General features: G+C 39.1%; 1 protein-coding gene across 4 annotated transcripts in view; it reads left to right on the top strand.

Annotated features, from left to right (window-relative positions):
* Positions 1 to 20,380, top strand: part of VPS13D (vacuolar protein sorting 13 homolog D) — a 110,860-nt gene that overhangs the window by 40,100 nt on the left and 50,380 nt on the right. For all 4 annotated transcript variants that reach the window (XM_075113758.1, XM_075113757.1, XM_075113754.1 and 1 more), the window contains 19 exons: positions 668 to 808; positions 2,030 to 2,152; positions 5,275 to 5,380; positions 5,723 to 5,875; positions 6,512 to 6,647; positions 7,654 to 7,701; positions 8,454 to 8,604; positions 9,249 to 9,459; positions 11,508 to 11,755; positions 12,428 to 12,619; positions 13,224 to 13,350; positions 14,255 to 14,397; positions 15,251 to 15,381; positions 15,628 to 15,803; positions 15,930 to 16,053; positions 16,887 to 17,122; positions 17,884 to 17,992; positions 18,637 to 18,797; positions 19,158 to 19,266. In XM_075113758.1, coding sequence (XP_074969859.1) covers positions 668 to 808; positions 2,030 to 2,152; positions 5,275 to 5,380; positions 5,723 to 5,875; positions 6,512 to 6,647; positions 7,654 to 7,701; positions 8,454 to 8,604; positions 9,249 to 9,459; positions 11,508 to 11,755; positions 12,428 to 12,619; positions 13,224 to 13,350; positions 14,255 to 14,397; positions 15,251 to 15,381; positions 15,628 to 15,803; positions 15,930 to 16,053; positions 16,887 to 17,122; positions 17,884 to 17,992; positions 18,637 to 18,797; positions 19,158 to 19,266 — 2,825 coding nt within the window. The remainder of the gene's footprint in view (positions 1 to 667; positions 809 to 2,029; positions 2,153 to 5,274; positions 5,381 to 5,722; positions 5,876 to 6,511; positions 6,648 to 7,653; positions 7,702 to 8,453; positions 8,605 to 9,248; positions 9,460 to 11,507; positions 11,756 to 12,427; positions 12,620 to 13,223; positions 13,351 to 14,254; positions 14,398 to 15,250; positions 15,382 to 15,627; positions 15,804 to 15,929; positions 16,054 to 16,886; positions 17,123 to 17,883; positions 17,993 to 18,636; positions 18,798 to 19,157; positions 19,267 to 20,380) is intronic.

Here is a 20,380-nt window from a genome sequence, read left to right as displayed (position 1 = left end):
CAGTGTGAAATTTCAGGGAGGAAGAGCACATGAAGGTAGGCGGTTAGGCTGAAACAATGGATTAACATAAGACGACCATTATAATTTATATTTTAGATATAAAAAAGGCGAGTTATACCCCAATCCAGGTCAGCCACTGACAAAAGAAATAGTCTAGTTGTGTGTTTCTCTGAATTGGGAAATTAAGTTTTCTGTTATAAAATTGGTGGCCGTAGCGTCAGGAATTATCCATGAATAACAAAGTAATTTTTTGGTTTTTAAAAATATATAGGGTGTTTTTTTTAAAGTAGCGTTTAGACCTTTGTCTTTTGTGATACTGAATAGTAGGCCAACTTACGGTGTGAAATCAATTTTCAAAACTATTTCAGAGGACTTAGTTCCATCTAATTTCAATATGAAGCTGTAATTGCCTTCTAATGCTTTCTTTGGAATTAAGATATATCTGCGAGACCCTACGTATACTACACTGGTTCACATGGACGAGCTGGAGCAACTTTGTATTAGCTAGTAAATTAAATCCGTAGGCTTACAAGTTTATCTTGAATGCAGATTGAAAGTAAAGGATCTTGCTATTAAAGTTGCATTATTAAACACCTAGGTGTGTAAACAGCTTTTTAATGTGACCTTCAAACGTGTAATACGAGTGACGTTTTCTGTTCGTTCTCAGGCTGGGAGCCATTTATTGAGCCATGGCCATGTTCAGTTTCTTGGCAACAGCAAGCTTCGAGCCGCCTCCACCCTTCCCGACTGAAGCTGGAAGTAAAGGCCAAACACCGTTTGGATATAAACATTACCTCCGTCTTCATAGGTATGGAGGAGCACTCCCTGAGAGCATCGCTATACGGTCTAATTTTCACTGTGCTGACAATGACAGGCATTTCTAATTGAGTCCTGCTGGTGCCCCATAGATGGAGAGAGAGGTTTGGCACAAGGCCCTAAATGCTTCACATGATATTGTACACAGGTGTGCATTTAGGCAGCCTGTATTTTATCAGATACTGTGAAAGTGTAAAGACATGAGCTACATATTTTAGAGGTTAGTAGGAATTCTTTCTCTGGTCATATGAATTCTATCAAATTCATATGTTACTTGAAATTTATTTTTAATCAGAAACAGGCTTTCATCAAAAGCTTTCCATACTTTACAGTACTTAAAAATATTTTGATAAGCTCATCATTTTTAAGTACAGTGACAGGCGTAGCGGGGAGCTACTCCTTTCAGTCTTGCAGTTTCTGAAAACCTGAGCTGTGAATTCTCACCTCAGGAGATCAAAATATTTTCTTCATCATTAACTCAAACTTCATGTAAGCTTCTGTGTTGTGAGACTATAACGTGGGCATTTCCCAGAAATATTGTTGCTTATTCTATACACAAATCTGAATAATTTGGTGGTCATAATAAAAAAAAGTAAACGGCTGAGCTTGCAGGTGTAACAGCAGAGCCTTCCTTGTTCCTTGAATATTCATTCCTTTCTCCCGCAAGGCCTCTGGGGTTGGCAGAAAGAAGGAGCCAAGGTGGGAGGCAAAGACACAAATCAATAATTCCTAAGAGTTCCCATGATGTTTTTTAATACTAGTGATAACAAGTAGTAAGTCTAGTTTATGATTAATACTGTGCCAGAGGACTCTGTTAGTGTCTTGATATTTATGCAGGAATGTGCACGTACCTCTTAAAAGAAAAAAAGAGTCAGAAACTGCGTCTAACGTGAAAATATTTAAGGTTAATTGCCTCCTCAGGGAGAGCTCTTACATTGCCACAGGAGTATCTTAAGCACATGGAATTCCGCTAGAAGTTTTAAAAAAAAAATCTTGAGAGTATAGAAGAAATAATTTTTGAAAACACTGCTGTGATTTCATGAGCTGTTGTTTGTCTTTAACTTATGTAAGAGGCTCATAGAAAAAGCAGTGGAGTAATCCTTTGGCTGTTAAAGTGGAGCACCTTTAGTGTGGTGAATTCCACATAGTTTTCAATTACTTTGCTTGCCTGCCACCTTGGAGACGTTTACTGTCTATGCTTATATTCCTCTAGAACAATACACATGTACCAAACAGTCATGGATGGAAGATTACTGTAAACAGGACCAAGAAGTGAACGTAATCAGTTCAGAAGATTGGATGGGTTCTTCGGTGGATCCACCATGTTTTGGGCAGAGTATGATACTCATTAATCACACTTTATTTGAAACAGCCTGACATACAGAGTCATCTGTCTAATGTATTGCAAATACAAGTATTTGGTCTTTGTAGCATACAACGACTTGTTAGAGATATTTCGCAGAAAAGGCAAAAATGCTATTTTCAGTTCAGTTTTTTCAAAGCAAAAACCTTTCAGGCTATTTAGCCTTGAGTGAGAGCTTTGCAGTGCTAGGGGTTTTTTTTGTCACGCTTTCTCATTAACAAGAGACTATCCTGTCAAAGGTTAAGTAATGGTGTTGAGTTTAGGGTTTATGCAGTTCAGAGGTGATCTTTCTCTTTCTGTACCCCCAAAGACCTAAATGACTGAGTTCCAGGAAAATATGCTGTTATATTTGTGAAACAATTCTCTTAAGTAATAGCTCTTGGTATGTGGCAGGTCTTTTCAGCTTCTTTCCTCCCAGTATTACTTCTAGAAGAAATTTTAGCAAGTCAAATGCCAAGTAGTGTAAGCAAATGGGTGGAGACTCAGGACGCTGATTGCATGATGCCGACTGCCTGTACCTTTCCTGCTGCATGATGGGAAAGAGTCTACCTGTATTTGTGTGTGTTTTCTTACCTGCTAACTTTGTCTTTCCTGTCTGCCAGGCCTTCCTCTTGTCTACCTTAGAACTAGGAGTACAGCCAGTTTGACTAACCTAGAGCATCAAATCTATGCTAGAGGTACTGTATAGCAGAGAGAGACAACATTTTCTTCTTTGGAAGGCTCTTGTACAATAAATACTGTGCGGTATGTGTGACTTGCTGATAGATTGGCCTTTATAGTTAAAACAAACAAACAAAAAACCCAAAACCAAACAACATAAGAGCTCCTTTACTTTTAAGGTGCTTAACGTAGTATTTCATCTTGTCTTTCTCTTACATTCCTCCCTGGGCCCCTTGGGAAAGAAGGGAGAAGTATAACTAAATCTATGCAGGAAGACTGTCTTTTTGAGGATGGTTGTATGGATTGTTGGCTATTCAGTGTCTCTTACCTAGAGAGACAGTATACTGTGATTAAAAATAACATAAAATGACAAGATTTTTTTGTTCTAAAAATATCCAACAGTGTGTTCAATATACATGTCTGTGCTTGATTCAGCATGTAAGTTTAGCTGCTTGATGGTGCTTCAGATGGCACAGTCTGTTCTCAACAAGCCTGAAGTAGTAAGGCATTCCTAATAAATACCTTGTTAATTTGTTTGGTTTATATTTGACAGTCCAGTCCAGTCTTTGGGCAAAACCACCCAGTTTAAACTAAGATTTTTAAAATTTTTATTTTTTAAGATTTGTGACATTATGGAAAAGGAAATGGCATGCTTGATAAAGAAGTTGCCCCTGTAGAAAAGTTGCTGAACAGGAGGAGAGAAAGCTTTCCCTAAATCTACACCTGTGGCCTGGTCAGACTGCCCTTAGAAATATTTTCTCTGAGCAGTTGCAGACAGTTCATAGATGTCTTTAAAAAAACTACCCGGAAAACAGAAAATGATAGAACGATTTAGTTTTCTGAAGTATTGTTCAGGAAGGTTTTTTGGGGGAGAAAAAACCAAACCAAAACAAAAAACAAAACCTCTTAATATTTATTGCTTGGCTTTTAGTGGTTGTTGCAACTAAATGAATGAAAAAACCTCCTCATAATGGTAGTCTTTATTTTTAGGCAGTAGTCTCAAAATGCAACTTTCACATTATGTTTTATTTCAAAAATCGGGCCATAGTCCCAAAAATGCTTTTTTAAAAGTCTCAAAAAATAAATTGGCAATCGATTAAGTGCCAGAGTAAAAGTTCTTTTGGCTTCTGGTCTGTAATTTTGTAGAACCCGAGCTAGCCAAAAAATTGTATAAAGTCAAGCTCACCACTAAAAGGATTGTTTTATTTGCAGTTGGCAAAAATCAGAGTTTTCATTTTCAAGAATTTAATCTTCTTGCCATGTATTTGGAAAGAACTTTCTCTGTAAGCTTTAGACAGATCAGATTTAAGTCTCCAGTGACAATGTAAGGTATACAGGAATTTGTTGTCATGGATTTTGAAGAAAGTTGTATGCAATCTTCAATAACTCCTTCGAAAACTTACCTACCCACCCTGCGTTATCCCTTCTTGCCTCTGTAAACCTGGGCTTAAGTTATTCTTAGTTAGACCCATGTTGTAGTGGGGTGAATAGGTCTCAGAACATGAAGTACTTCAGCTTATGTCAGTCAGCTTTTGGAATGACTGCAGATAAATTCTGTGGAATAGATTCCATTTCTGTCGTGCTTTTTCTTTAAGCAGCTGATTTATCGTGTGTGCCTTCTTTCTACTTCCCTCGTACAAAAAGATGTATGTGTTTAGGGAGCAGCCATTTATCTTCCTTTTTAAGTACTTACCGGAACTTGACAGGTTTTTTTCTGCCCAAACATGGTAAGTATTTTCACAGATACGATGTACTGCAGCATGGAAGACGAGAGTAACACTTGTGTGCTTGTTAGTAACGCATACTTGAAAAATTCAAATGTGGTAGGTGAAATTTCTTGTTCGGGGCTTTTGCTGTCCCAGCATTTTAACAAAACCAGCTTACCTTTGGTTGCTTTCAAAGTATTTTTCATACTTTTTTTTTTTTTTACTAGGCTTTATTCCGTGTAGGAAAAGATTTCTACTTGTTCAGTCTTTGAGGATAAAAGTCCCATTTAAAGAGGGTACTGTATTTGTCATGTTAGAGCATTAATCTTATAAGTGAATATGTGGTTAATACTTCATGAGCATTTGGATGTACATGAAAAGTTACTGATTATGATTAGGTTTTTAGTTAGGTTTTCTATACGTTAGTTATAACTGGAGGCATGGTATTTTATAAGATTTGATATGAAGAAACAAAAAAACATGTAGATCAAGCTCAGTTCCTGGGGGTTTGATGTAGGGAAAGACTTTGTTTGCTTTGTCCTGTTTCTATAACAGTTGCTAAATTTTTAAATGTTTTTAGTACATTATCCTGTTATCCTGTTTCTTTGATCTGTTTTTCTTTAGTTAGTGCAAGTTGTGGTTCTTCAGCCATTGTGTCTCATCCTACATTGGCATCAGGTGAATGCTTCTCTCATAAGCATTTAGACAAATCTTTATTCTGTTTTATAGCTGAAATGAAGACTCCAAAACGTAGGCAGCCGTTTGTCCCATTTGCTCTAAGAAATCATACTGGATGCACTCTGTGGTTTGCTACCCTAACGACAACACCTACCCGGTAAGAAGCTGTTGTGGGATCGCTTTGATGCTATTTGTCTGGCTTCTCTAGCACGTCGGCCAAACCCTATTGTTTTCAATGCTTTCCTTTTTTTGCAGAGGAATATAGGCAACTCCCAGTCTTTCTTAGTTAAGAGCCTTTTCTTTGGCAGTAAGATAGTTTTACTACTAAAAAAAAGATTATTTTTTCCCCCCCCCCAAGACAATTTGAAAATCGGTCAGATACATTCATGATGTGTATGTGTTTGCTGCAGGACTTCTGTAGGCTGAACCAGACTAAAAAGCACTTGTTACTGGAAGTACTCATTTTGCCATTTGTAAAAAGATGTGATTCTCTTCACAGGGCTGCGCTGTCTCACAGTGGGAGTCCAGGTGTTGTTCCTGAGGAAAACGGCACATTGCTGGATGATGCCCATAATGTCAGTGAATGGCAAGAAGTTATCACTGGGGAAGAGGTTCCGTTTGAGTTTGAAGCCAGGGGGAAACTCAGACACAGGTGAAGGGACCAGGGTGTGAGATGTGTTTTGACACACTCATATATGGAACACATAGGATCATAGTTGTGAGATCACTAGCAGATATTAGATAAAAAGTGGATATATTTTTTTAATCTGCTGTTAATATTTGGTTTTTAAATATTTAAAACTCGTGTAAAGAGTGGAATTATCAGTTGCCTATTAAGGAGCACATATTGCTATAGGTGGGAGCCATTCCTAGGTGTGAGCTGGATCATTGTGAGCTTTTAGAAGGACTTAGGGGCCTCAATTACAAGTCATGTCCTTTATTCTAAAGGATTGGGGCAGCGCTGGTTGTTGAGCATAAGCATTATCAGTGTTAAGAACTAGAGGAATTTGTTAATAAATATATTTCATGCTTTTATTTTTGCTTATATGACATAGTTGTACTGCTGTACATTCATTAGGGAAGGCGGAACAACTGAACAGATGTAAAATCACATGTCTTTATCCATGAAATGGAAAAACTGTTGAGACTACTGTTTTGTTTGTTTGTTTTTTAAACGCTTCAGTGAGATTCCTTATTCTGAATCCAGAGGATGTTCTTGGTTTGAACTGTTTGGCATTTACACTGTATAATAATGCTTAACAGTAATTTACTTGATCTAACCTGGTAGGCATACACATGATCTAAGAATTCATCAGCTGCAAGTGAGAGTCAATGGCTGGGAAGAAGTCAGCCCAGTGTCTGTAGACAAAGTTGGAACGTTTTTCCGATACGCTGCACCAGATAAGAACTCGTCCTCTTCTACTGTAAGTTTGGATTTGGAGCGTTAGTTTTAATAGAATATGTAATTTGAGGCTAATGATGTGTCCAGGGTTTTGATCTTAAAGCAGCTGCTGTTGTCTGATTGTCTTCTGTCCAGTTAGCTTGGGTTGGGAGAGTTTGGAGATGCTGGGTTCCTAACTGGCAGCTTTATGCGTAACGAAAACCCAGAGTAGTCAGCAGCTAGTCTGTGCTTAGCAGTCAGAGGTTCTAATGGCAGAACTAACGTGTCACAGACTCATGGAGATGGAGCTTTAAATTGGCACAGCATTTCAGCAGCTACTTTTATTTCTTCTATTGCAGGAATGCTTTTCATGTGTTTAATTTACTTAAAATAAACAACACTGGCAATTTCCTGTAAGCCTAGAGATTGTTGGAATATGTGGCTGCTTAGACAAAATATACTTGTCATGAAGGAAGAATGCAGTTCTAATAATCAGCAGGCTGGCAGTTGGTGGTTGAGGGCTCAGTGATAAAAATGAACTTGTGGATTTCAAAATGAGTTAAGTTTTGAGACTAGGTACTGAAAATTGTTGGGCACTGGAGAAATTGGAAGTTGAAATGGTTTTGGTTTAAAACTGGATTAGAATTTGATTTCGTGGTACCACTGACAATAGACAGTAGCCTCTTATTTGAATCATTTCTGATGTTTTCATATTGAAACATAAAAAGCATCATCTGTCTCCCTGTAACTTGATTCTTGAAGGAAGAGGGTGCAAATTAATGAGAATTGCTGTTCAGGAACATCTCCTGTAGTTTTTTCCTTTTTTTCAACAACCCTTCTTCCTTCAGCTTCGTCTCTTTTTAAAGCAGTATTACAAACAGGTTTTGCTAATACAGTTCTGACACGTTTTCCAAGCTGTATTGAAGATCAGAAACACAAAGTGATGAAAGTATTTAGTTTATTTTTCTGTAGTAATGTCCTGTTCTGCAACTGAGGGTAATATCTTAAAAGTTGAACAATTTTAACTTTCTTGTTTACTTTTCTCCCAGCTTGGAAGCCCAATAAGTAGAACAAATATAATACATCCACAAGTCTACGTGAGTATATATTTTCATTTTTTTGAGAGCTACTTAAATAAGACTAGCATAAGTCTACAAGTGAACTGGCTTTTCCATCTTTCTAGAACCTTTTCAATAGACAGGAAACAAAAGTCAAGCAAACAAACTTTCAGATCAGAACAAGTATTTAACATGACTTACCATTCCTCACCCATGTAAATGGTTGTTTGAAGAATGGGTCTGAAACTCCAGTATGTGAATTCCAGCCCATATGAAATGTGGTTTTCAGGATCGAAGTGGCAATGACTTCGTGCAATGCAGGAGGTAAAACATCACAGTAGAAGGGCGGCTAAGAGTGAAGAAAGTACGAATATTTTAAGAAAGCTCCACCTTAATTTTTGGTTTTGACAGATAGGAATAATGAGTGACTGTTAATTATATGAGGCTTGGAATTCAAACTCAATGAATTTATAAAATAATGTAATGGTGAGATAGTGTATAAAGTGTTGGTTTAGGATCTGTGTTGCTCTTACTTGAACTTGCGTCGTTTTAAAAAAGGTAATGGAATTAGTATTTAGAGTTGCTTTTTCATAGTTAATATTATTGTGTTTTGAGGAGGAGGTACAGGATTATAAATCATTATTATAAAACTATATATACTTCAGGTGTTGCATGTGGTTGGACTCGGTTGGCAAGTTTTTACTCCAGCAGTTACTGCTTCATAATTGAGGCGTCCCTCTTCTAGGTATAATCATTACCTGAGCTTTTTAATGCTTTTAAATATCTTCCAGTTTTCTTCATTGCCTCCAGTTCGTGTGGTATTTGAAGTTACCATGGAAGGTAGCGCTCGGAAAGTGATAACAGTGCGCTCAGCCTTGATTGTGAAGAACAAGCTGGAAACGCCAATGGAACTAAGACTAGATAGTCCTTCTGCTCCTGACAGTAAGCGTTGTGTATTCTTTCCATACTATGGGGAATCTTTACCTTCCTCCCCAAGAAGATTCACCACTGCCTCTAGAGGTTAACAACAAAGTAGCCCTCCCTGGAGGGGAAAAGGCTAATCTTAATCAAAAAGTGGTCAGCAGGGTAAGCTGGAGAACCCAGTAGGATTTTTCCTTACTGTTCAGGTAAACGAGGAAGGCTGAGACTCTGTGAAGACTGAATCTTATTTCTGTATGTAGCATGTTATATCTTTTAGCAGCAGTCTAGAAGGTTTCAGGTGTTTAGCATGCAAAGGTGCGATCTAGAAATGTAGTGATGTGCTGATAATGTACTCAAAATGTAATGAATGAGGTCTTTTTGAAAGAAGCATTTTCACTAAAGCGTCCAAGGAAATAGAATTTGAATTCCAGGAAGTTTTTAGTCTGTTTCCAGTTTCAGATTTACACACCTAAATTTACCAGCTGCCAGGCTGTTAATGGGGCTTAAAACAATGGGTTGATTTTTGAAACATACACAAAGTAGCTAGTGTGTTCTGTTAAAATGAAATGTATTGCTTCAAAAATTTGAGGCTTCCTATTTGAAAACTTTATGACTTTCAGTAAAAAGGCCTGATTAGATATGTGCAATTTGTTCTCTGATTGCAGAACCTGTAGTTCTTCCAGCAGTTATGCCAGGAGATTCCTTTGCTATTCCATTACATCTTACATCTTGGCGTTTGCAAGCCAGGCCAAAAGGAATGGGAGTCTTTTTCTGTAAGGCTCCAATTCATTGGACTAATGTTCAGAAGACAGCAGAAGTATGCAGCAGCAAGCGAGAGTGTCATTCAATGGAGTCTGAAAATAGCCGCTTTTTCAGGTAATTAAGACTTAATTATTATTCTGTAAGCTGTGTTATCTTTTTCTGATAAATGAAATACTGTGAAAGTGAATAACGAGTGTTGTGGTTTATCCCCAGCTGGCAGCGCAGCCCCACACCGGCGCGCGCTCGCTCCCCCCACAGTGGGATGGGGGAGAGAATCAGAAGGGTAAAAGTGAGAAAACTCCTGGGTTGAGATAAAGCCAGTTGAACAGGGAAAGCAAAGGCCACGTGCACCAGCACAGCAAGCCAAGGAGTTCCTTCACCCCTCCCCGTGGGCAGGCGGGTGCTCAGCCACCCCCAGCACAGCAGGGCTCCATGGCGTGTAGCGGTGACTGGGGAAGGCAAACGCCATCGCTGCCAGCGTCCCCCCTTCCCCCTCCTTCCCCCAGCTCTGTGTGCTGGGCATGGCGCCGTGCGGTGTGGGACAGCCCTGGGGTCGGTTGGGGTCACTGTCCCGGCCGTGTCCCCTCCCAGCCCCTTGTGCCCCCCAGCCCCTCGCTGCTGGGGTGGGGTGAGGGGCAGGAAAGGCCTTGGCTCTGCGCAAGCCCTGCTCAGCGGGAACGGAACCATCCCTGGGCTATCGGCGCTGTTGCCAGCACAAATCCAAACCACAGCCCCATACCAGCTTCTGTGGAGGAAATGAGCTCTGGCCCAGCCAAAACCAGCACAACAGGAAAGAAAATACTTGAACTGCAGAAGCTTTCAGCTCTAATGGGATGTGTTGTTTGGTCTGTTGAATAATGAGAAAGCATTGAAGCGTAACTGCTATATTTCTGCAGGGCTCCTTGAAGCCCCTTGACAGGACAATGACAGCACATTTAACAGCCTGTTAGCAAATGTCTGAGAATACAAAGCAAGCACACTATTAATATTTGTTGTAAAAAAGAATAGGTTAGAAAATAGAATGTGGACTTATTTTAAATTATCTGGTCTGTCTCACTGAGAGAAATGAGTCATTTGCCATAGTGCGTTCGCAAGTACTCATTCTTTGTCCTGTCTCTTCTAAGCCCAAAAATGTCACTGCATAGTGAGGAGTTAGTGGAATTTTGTAGTTATGTGATATGATGGATTTAGGGGTGCTGTCAATTTAGGAGTAGACATTATGGAAGTTGCTTCAGGAAATTACCTTTGTATACTATATATTTACTGCTGTGTGTCAGTTCCATAGTTCATTTCCTGTTATGCTGTTTTTGAAGGTGTCACAAGGAGGAATATTAAAAAATTATTTAAAATGAAGGTTTACTTACTCGATTTTTACCTTAACTAATGAAAAACTGAAGTGTCAGGTGGCCAAAGCAACAATATATCTACTGGGAAGGACATTTTTCAGTTGTACCAGTACTTAAGGGGTAGTTACAAGGAAGACGGAGACTCCCTTTTTACACGGAGTCCCACGGAGAGGACAAGGGGGATGGACACAAGTTGCTCTTGGGGAGATTCCGATTGGACACGAGAGGGAAATTTTTCACAGTGAGGACAGTCACCATTGGAATAATCTCCCCAGGGAAGGGGTTGGCTCGGCCACGTTGGACACTTTCAGGAGTCATCTGGACAGGGTGCTGGGCCGTCTTGTCTAGGCTGGGCTCTTCCCAGAAAGGTTGGACTAGATGATCCCTGAGGTCCCTTCCCACCTGGCATTCTGTGATTTATGTTTAAGTACATGATTATAGTTTGCTTTAATAGTTAAAATCGTTTAGGAATAGTTGATAACATGTTTCTGTGAGCTTATGAAAGTTGGTTTTCAAGTTGGTAATCTGTAAAAGCAATTTTCTGTTAGGTCTTTGAACAGATGACGTTTTTGGAGTGAGTAAATTACTTCTCTGCTTAAAATAAGGAAACTCCTATTGCCTTTATGTTAGGCATAAATATACAATATCTTATAATCATACTCTAAAGTGCTTATGTGGAGAACAACTCTAAACACTAGTTTTGCTCTCAGTCCTGAAGTTACAGCACATTGTGGGATTTAGTGCAATACACAAAGATATGGTTCAATTACTCCATCAAGCTCATTGATGGCTTCTCATATACATCTCCTTTCACAGGTTTTGTGTGGCTATAAAGAAAGAAAATTACCCGGATTACATGCCTTCCAACATATTTTCTGACAGTGCTAAACAGATTTTCAGACAGCCTGGGCATACTATTTATCTCTTGCCAACGGTGGTGATCTGTAACTTGCTACCCTGTGAACTTGAGTTCTATGTTAAAGGCATGCCAATCAATGGGACGTTAAAACCTGGCAAAGAGGCAGCGTTGCACACAGCGGATACGTCTCAGAACATTGAGCTTGGTAAGGTTCTTTTTCAGATACTGCTTTCTGATCCTCCAAGAGGAGTACCTCAGTATAACTGTTTCTTGTACAAGGAACTATGGTGCAAGAATGGAAAAATTAAAAAATTGAAACCATTTATATGATTATTTCGTTGGGTTGCAGGGTTTCTTGTAGTTAACAACCAAGTGGACACATCCACAATAGCGCTAATATTGCCGTCATTCCCCTCAGTCTGTCAGCTGTCTTGGTCTGTTCCTTGTTCGGCTCTTTTCTCATATCTGGGAGTGGAAACAGTGGAAAGTGGGGAGGATAGTGATAAAGGAGGGAATAAATCAAATAAGTTCCCAGTGTTTTGGGTGGTTTTGCTGTTTTCTTTCTGAACAGAAAAAGTTGGTGTAGAGGGTATGTATGGAATTATTCAGCACTGGCTGGACTTCTGATGCCTAAGGCAGTAATTGGCCCTAAGCAGGGTTCTTTACAGGACTTTTTTTTGCTGCTTGTGACTTAAATTGAGGCGTTTCTTCTTGAGATCAGAGGTTATTAGACTGGGCAGATTTAAATGTTAATCTGGGTAAGCCTTACGAAAAACTCAGAAAGATCAAGCCATATGAAACACCAACCTGTATGCTTATCAGAAACGGATGTTTCTGTGTGGGTGATGTTTGGGTTTGGTTCCGTTTGGTTTTGTAGGGGTATTGCTAGAAAACTTCCCGACCTGCAAGGAGCTGTTGATTCCTCCTGGGACACAAAATTATATGGTGCGGATGCGCTTGTATGATGTCAACAAACGACTGCTGAATTTGACCATAAGGATCGTGTGTCGTGCTGAAGGGTCTCTAAAAATACTAATTTCAGCACCATATTGGCTGATCAACAAAACAGGTATGTTTACAGTATTTTCTAGCTGTAATCATGAACTGGGAAGTAAAGATTTCATGCAGTGTTTTGATTTGCTCTCTGGCCAAATAGTGCTTTTAAACACTGCTTGAAAGAAGTTAAAGCTGCAGGATTTTTTTTTTTTTTACAGTGCCAGCAGCTATTGTTTCATGAATGTTACAGCAACGACTTACACATTTTGGTTGCTATATTGCAGATTTTCAAACATGAGCTATTGTACCTCTAAATAAATGAACATAAATTAGGTTACTCTTAAAATTGTGATTTTCAAAGACTGAAATGCCTCGAGAAAGCAACAGGTCTAAATTGCAGTTATGCTATGTTAACATCCATTGGCACTTCCAGAGCTGCAGGAGCTCCTTTTCTGCGTGGACCAGACTGCGTGGCTCGCAGCGGTTAGTAGGCCTAGCTGTTAAACAGGTTAGAGGGAAAATGACAGGGAGAATGCATGCAGGTTAATGGCTGATATTGCAACTGACATACTGTGGGTTGTTCCTTAATCTGACGTAGTTTTTACTGTTCTCGTTTTAATTTGTGCAAAGGTGAAGGGTACTTTGACATGGGGGTTTTTTTTGGTGTTTGCTTAAAGGATTACCACTTATCTTCAGGCAAGATAATGCAAAAACAGATGCTGCAGGTCAGTTTGAAGAGCACGAGCTTGCTAGAAGCCTCAGCCCGCTTCTGTTCTGTTACGCTGATAAAGAACAGCCAAACTTGTAAGTAATACCAAAAGAACAGCAGACTAGGAGGAACCTTACAAAGTATGAAAGTAATTAGCAGAGGATCGGGTGCTGATATATTAGTGCGATTATCACATAGGAAAAGTCTTTCCCAGTTAAGATGACCTGTTAAGTTATTAAGTTTCTAAATACTAAAATAAGCATATTGGATCTTTAGACATCTCCTGCTGAAAACTCCTCGGTTGGCTAATTCTGTTGTGTCTGCAGGCTGCTCTGGTTTTGTTTCGCGTGTTTTGAGCTCACGCTGCTTTTGTAAGAAAATCAAAAACCTTTTTGAAGAGACTTACTGAGTTGCATAAATTACTTTGTTACCACTACAAAAACCCACTCCAAACCGGGAATCCTAAACTCTGAATGTTAATAGCGGAGCAGTAGCGGTCACTTAGGAAGCCCACATGCAGCACAGCTATTGTGATTCTGATGTAAAAGGAAAGGAAACTTTTCAGCTACTTTAACTGCATCAGAGAGGGAACTTGCTTTTTCATGAAAATAAGAAAGAGCACAATTTAAAGTAAATTTATCTGAAACATTCTGGGATTTTTGCTCAAATGAACAACAGTTAAATTTATCACAAAAAATTATTCCAATTTTTTTCTTTTTTCTTTCAAAATAAAAAAAGACGCACAAATGTTGTGGTTAATCAGTCTGAAAAATACCTATCCTTTTACAAGAAATGCTCACTTGACCAATATGTTAAGAGCTTGTGGCAGAAATGCAGTGTGAATTGCACAAGAAAAGATTTATCGTGGCTTCTAACGCTTTTTTATGAAAACACAGTTGTTCTTTTTGTATCTGGGTATGTGTTTGATCATCAGTATCGTGTTGATATCCGATTCTTCATTTAAATGAGTAAATCTTTGTGTTTTCTTTTTACCCATAGTTGTACAATGCGGGTTGGGAAAGGAATCCATCCTGAAGGTATGCCTGGCTGGTGCCAGGGTTTCTCCCTGGATGGTGGTAGTGGTGTCAGAGCCCTTAAAGTCATCCAACATGGAAACCGGCCAGGCCTCATTTATAACATCGGTATGTGTTGATAGGAACATTGGAGAGATATCGTAGAGCCTCATAAGGCGTTATGTCACTGACACCAAAACCAGAACAATTACAGCACAGAAGCATGTTGTTAAAGGCTCTTGAGGGTCCAGATAAAATTATTAAACAGAAAATAGTGTTCTAAGTATTTCTATGTCTTCCTTTTGAGTTTCATTCGCTTAAAAATCAGTTTTCAGTTATTTTTACATGTCATCATTGAGTGTTAATAACTGCATTTACAAACTGTTCTTTCTGTTTCTGTGTCTTTATTCCGCCTCTGTGTTACTTCTAAGTACCTTTGAAATCCCACCGCATTCCTGTCTCTGATTATTTTGAGTCTCTCTACTGCAACCATTCAGCCACGTGCTACTTCTGTCGTTTTTGCTTTGTGGTGCCTCTCTAGGTTGGTGTGCGGGAGTGCAGCTTCTGTCTTCCTTGTGCTCCCGCTGTACCTAAAGTACAATTTCCTCAGAAACTTTTAGTTTTTAATTAAATGATGGTTTGGAAGTTACTCCACAGTGATTTCTGAGGAATTTTTCATACGTTTAAAAGTGGAATAACTACTTGCATTGATTTTCTTGTGATTGGAAATAGGTTGTTTAATTCTTTTTATCTTCAGTGCTTATGATCTCTAAATTGTACTTGAGAAACGGAGGGTTACGTGGCATAAAATTACTTTTACTGTTTAAAATAATGTTTCAAAATATGGCAGTGGTTTGGCAGAAACAGTGCGTCTCGGGAACCAAAGAAAAAGAACTCTTGTTCTATGAAATACGTTGTGCCAGATGTGGGGTTTTTTCTCTTGTAAATAATAGCTGTATCTTTTACTTGTTTTTATAACTAGGTATCAATGTTAAAAAAGGCAGAGGCCGTTATATCGATACATGCATGGTAACGTTTGCCCCCCGTTACCTGTTGGATAATAAGTCCAGCTACAAGCTTGCCTTTGTTCAGCGGGAATTTGCCAGAGGCCGGGTAAGGTGCTTCCTTTTTGTTACTTGTTGCAATACCTGTAGTTCATCACAGCATCTTCTAACCAAAAAGAACAGAAACGTTATACTTGAAAGTATTGTTGGCTGGTTATGAGGATCTTTCTCATTTTTCTAATACCAGCATCCACCTAACAGAATAATTGCTGTGTTCGTATTTGAGAGGTGTATGGACTAATACTGTATTTTTCCTAATACCGGTAGGAGGTGTATTTACCAGTTTCTATTACAGGGAACATCCAACCCTGATGGCTACATCTCCACGCTTCCTGGTTCCAGCGTCGTGTTCCACTGGCCACGTAACGATTATGACCAACTCTTATGTGTGAGGCTAATGGATGTCCCAAACTGCATTTGGTCTGGGGGCTTTGAGGTCAACAAAAATAACTCATTCCATATTAATATGAGGTAGTTGTTATATGTAATCTTCTGTAGCATACCTCCATTTTTTAGTAGAAGCAACTGTTTATCACCTAAGACTGCAGGTAACGCAGATCAGAAGCCTACCTCTCTTCCACTTTTTGTCTTGTTCAGGGACACCCTGGGAAAATGTTACTTCTTAAGAGTAGAAATCACTCTTCAAGGAGCCACGTACCGCATTGCGTTCAGTGACACAGATCAGTTACCGCCGCCTTTCCGCGTAGACAATTTTTCCAAGGTAAAAGAGCAAAAAGATAATTTTTTCTTTTATTTTTTAGTAAAAGAAGTAGGAGTTCTTTTGTATTTGTTAGAAGCAGAGGGAGATGACTAGCTTGTGTAGTCGAATACAATGGCAGTGCTTGTGGCAAGAGGTATTTGTATATAATAATTGTAATTTTCTCAAGTTGTAGTAAAAATTGGTAGTACTCAACTACTTGATCTTGTTGAAGTAATAGTGCTAACGTTGTGGCTTTCATGAGCGCGTTAAAAGTCTTACAAGGAAGAGCATTATTACTCATGAGGAAATTGTGTGAGGGTGATAGTTTGTGATCTGTTCTGTGTTATTTTCAGCATTTGAATAACCTGTAAAAAGCCTTTACTGCTTTACTGCTGCCACTTCCTTTCTGTCTGTCTTTGGGCTTCCAAGCCAGTGGTTATAAAAATCAGAGAATTTACTGTGTGTATTTTACAGTAACTTACTGACTGCCATGTGATGAGAGCAGGAGACAGAGCTCTTACTATTTATTGGTTCTTATTCTGGATTTTGGTACTGAACTGTTAAGTAAGACAGAGCAAGTCTCCTAATTTTGATTAGGAGGGTTTGAGATGCTACCAGGGCACTAAAGACACTTTGAACCGCAGGTGACAGCTAAAAGCAAAGATGACATTTCTCGTCCCTTTGAGACTATCTTTTATTGAGACTCGAATGGAAGAAAATGCCTATGAAACTACTGGGGGGTGGGGAAGTGACCTGAACACGTCTCCATGATCAATTCCTGAAAAATGATAGCAAAAATCTGTCTGTTTAACAATTTCTGTGTGAAACTGAATCCTCTTTCATAACTGTTACAGGTCCCAATTGTTTTTAATCAGCACGGTGTTGTTGAGCCAAGACTATACACTGAAGTGAAGCCCATGACCTCTCTGGATTATGCGTGGGATGAACCTATTCTACCACCTTTTGTAATGCTGACAGTTAAAGGGGCAGGCTCCTCGGAAATCGTCTGTAGCATGAATGACTTCCAAGATAGCAAGCAGCTTTACTATGAAAACTTCATTTATATTGCTGCTACGTACACTTTCTCAGGGTAATTCTTTATATATTAGATGAGAATATTTTGAACATTCATGGTGTTCTTTAGGCTTTATGTTAATATTGTCTTAATGGCTGCCATTTGGAAGTTTTTCAAGTGGAGCTAAACTTCTGTCAGTGTTGTAGCTAGCCGAAGAAATGCCAAACTTCAGCTGAGTCTGGCAGTCGGTAAGCTGGGATTCCTACCTTGTGTGGTCGTGGTAACTTAGCTTTATAGATGCAGCTTGCCATTGCTTATTTTGTGACATAGTGAGAGAGATTTAGCGTATGGCACCTGCTGTGATCCCCCTGTCTGACCTTAGAAGAGCAGGGATGTTCAGGTCGTGTCTGGGGGCTTAATTTCATTTGGTGCGTTAGGGATGACACCTGACTACAGGACATACCTATTTATGACATGCCTTTGAGTTTTAAACTTGCACTAGTTTATATGCTGTTGAAAACAGCTATGGGAGATTGATATATGCTTCATTGCTTTCCTCAATATAAGGTAGGAGGTTTTCTTTGGAATTCATATTTGCCTGTGCAGTTCCCAGTCACAGTGAGAAATCAAAGCCCCTTTTAAAAACGTACTCAAATTGACAGCTTACGCTGCTAATTCCAAAAATAACGAGGGGAAAAACCTAATATAAATGTTTGTCTGATTGGCTGTATTGGAAGCGCAAGCTTCCTCGCCTGGATTTTGGTACAGATCTAATTCAATCTACAGAGGAAGCAGCTACTCTGAATAAACATACTGATGTTTTGTTGGTGTTCTAGTTTACAGGAGCCAGGGGTAAGACCAGTTGCATCGAATAAGGATGCTGCATATGCAGAGCTTGTCCTTGATGTTTCTCCAAAGACTCAACGAGTTGTGCTGAAAAAGAAGGTACCAAGACACATCTGATTTTATTAAAATGCTGTTGCTATGTGCTGAAGTACAATCACGTGCTGCAAGAAGGGAAAAATAGAACATTTTCATGGCAACTTTTAAAGGGTGGAGACTGGCTCTGCTGAAAGTGACATGTTCTTGCAGTTCAGGTTGTTTGAATTACAGTGGTGCTTCCATGTAAGAGTTTTACACGGGTAAGGGGAACAGAAAAGGGAATTAGAATAAAAGTAGTAAGGAACATTGTAAATGCCTCTAAGACAACCAAACGTGGTAATTGTGTGTTGGAGTTTCTGATGAAGTTACAAGGTGGGGCATGCTCCCTTTCTGGTTGCGTTGTAAGCTAACTCTTCTGTTTGTGGAGCTCTTAAGAAATAGAAACTGTATTTAAATATTGCGGAGATTAAAAATAGCTTGTAAATGCAGCTCTGCATCTAAGGATGCTAGCTAACGCAGGATGCATGTTCATTGAATTATCAGAGTTGACTTAGAAGTTTTTATACAAAGTAGTTTCTAATTCAGGGCTCTGAAGTTATACAAGCCATTCCAAGAATTATAATTCAAAACATCTGATAGCAAAACAGAACAGAGATACTTGCTCTGTACTGCTGTGTTCATTTAAATGTTGAATTTTTATGCAACAGGAGCCAGGAAAACGATCCCAGCTTTGGAGAATGACGGGCACAGGAATGCTTTGCCATGAAGGCTCTTCAGTTCCTCATAACCCCCAAAAACCTTCTCCTCGGTCTGTGGACTCTTGCATGATTTTAGATATTGCAGGTCTGGCAGCTGTCACAGATAACAGGTATTGCAAACACATTTCTCGGGAAACTGATGTAGGTTCTAACCACGTCTTTGAAAGCATGCTTAACCGGGTTTCTCTGGATAAGGAAAAATTATTCTGAAGGCATGTGGAATGGCTAGATTTTATCCGTTTTCATGAACGGACCTCATGATCACTTTCGTGACTTGGAAATATTTTTAAAAGCACGGCTAATGTATTTTTAGCAGCAGCTTGTTAAAAGAGCACTTCAGAAGTGAGATTGGGAAAATGAGCTTGAACAAAATTAGAGTAAATGTTCACCATTAACACATCTGAAGAGTAAAACTGAGGAGTTGGAGTCCTCTAAGTACCGAGTGGCACGCTCTCGTTCTTCTGTTGCAGGTATGAGCCCCTGATGTTGAGAAAGCCTGATCGACGGCGCAGTACTACCCAGACGTGGAGTTTTCGTGATGGAAAGTTGACCTGTGGTATTCATGGACTTGTTGTCCAGGTCAGTACTGATTAATGTTGGGCTTGTTTTGACTGTTGATGACACAGGTGACAGAGCCGTTTGGGCTTAGTAGTGAAGTAAACTAAAAACTCTGAGGCCAAACTTCAGAATGCAGAGGAAACCAGACTTGTGCAAACAGCTTGTGTGGTTTTAAATTCATGTTTGAATGTTCATATCAATTTCAAATAATTAAACTCTTAATTTGAAAGTAAATAATTAGACAACTAATAGTACATCATTGTTGAAAATGAACAATATTGTTCATTTTGTGATAAACAGGGCCTTGGTATTTTCAGACATATCAAATGTGAAAATGCTGCAGATTGTGTTAATTAGTATCACTGACAAAACTCGATCTGTGTATAACCAACGCTTCCCAGAATCATGGGTCTAACATTTTAGTAATAAGAACTTTAAAAGCATTTTGAACTGCTTGCTCTTTCCTTGTGTTCCAGGAAACTCTGACTTGCAGACAGCTAACACTTGCAAAATATTTGATAATTCTGCCTGCTGATGTTAGAATTTGCAGGCACAGAAACCTGGATTGCTTTTGCAAATCCTAGAACTAAATGTCAAAAGAATTTTGATGCTCTTTAAGTGTTTCAACCGTATTTATCCATTGCTTATAATCAAATTTGAATAAGTCGTCCTGCATATTGTTGAAATAGCAAAGTATGTTGTAATACATAATAATATTGTTTCTAATTTTTTATTTTGAAAAATAAATTGTTCCAGCTATGACAGTGGAAATCAACATCAATTCAGTGGAAAAAGTACCTCCGTAGTTAGTATGTGAGCTCTGTGATGAAAGTGAGTCTTTTATGTGCACAATGAATCTGGAATGGATCTGTAAGGTACAGAATGATAATATCACTTTGAAAAACCTGCAGATAGGACACCATCATGTTCTCTTACAGATTCTGCCCGTGCACCCCCTCGCTCCTTTCTTATCTTGTTTCTAAATTCCTTTTAAGTTATTGGGGTTTGTCCCAAAACATGTGCTTCGGATATTTCTTCATTTTAAAACAGAACAGCGCTGACAGAAAACCAGCATCTTGGCCGTTTTGCTCACTCTGTAATGGCAGGACAGAGCGTGTCCTCTGTGAAACTAGAA

Source organism: Phalacrocorax aristotelis, chromosome 19, assembly GCF_949628215.1.
Source record: "Phalacrocorax aristotelis chromosome 19, bGulAri2.1, whole genome shotgun sequence".
In the NCBI taxonomy this organism is placed as follows: domain Eukaryota; kingdom Metazoa; phylum Chordata; class Aves; order Suliformes; family Phalacrocoracidae; genus Phalacrocorax; species Phalacrocorax aristotelis.
This window is presented reverse-complemented; position numbering and strand designations above follow the sequence as displayed.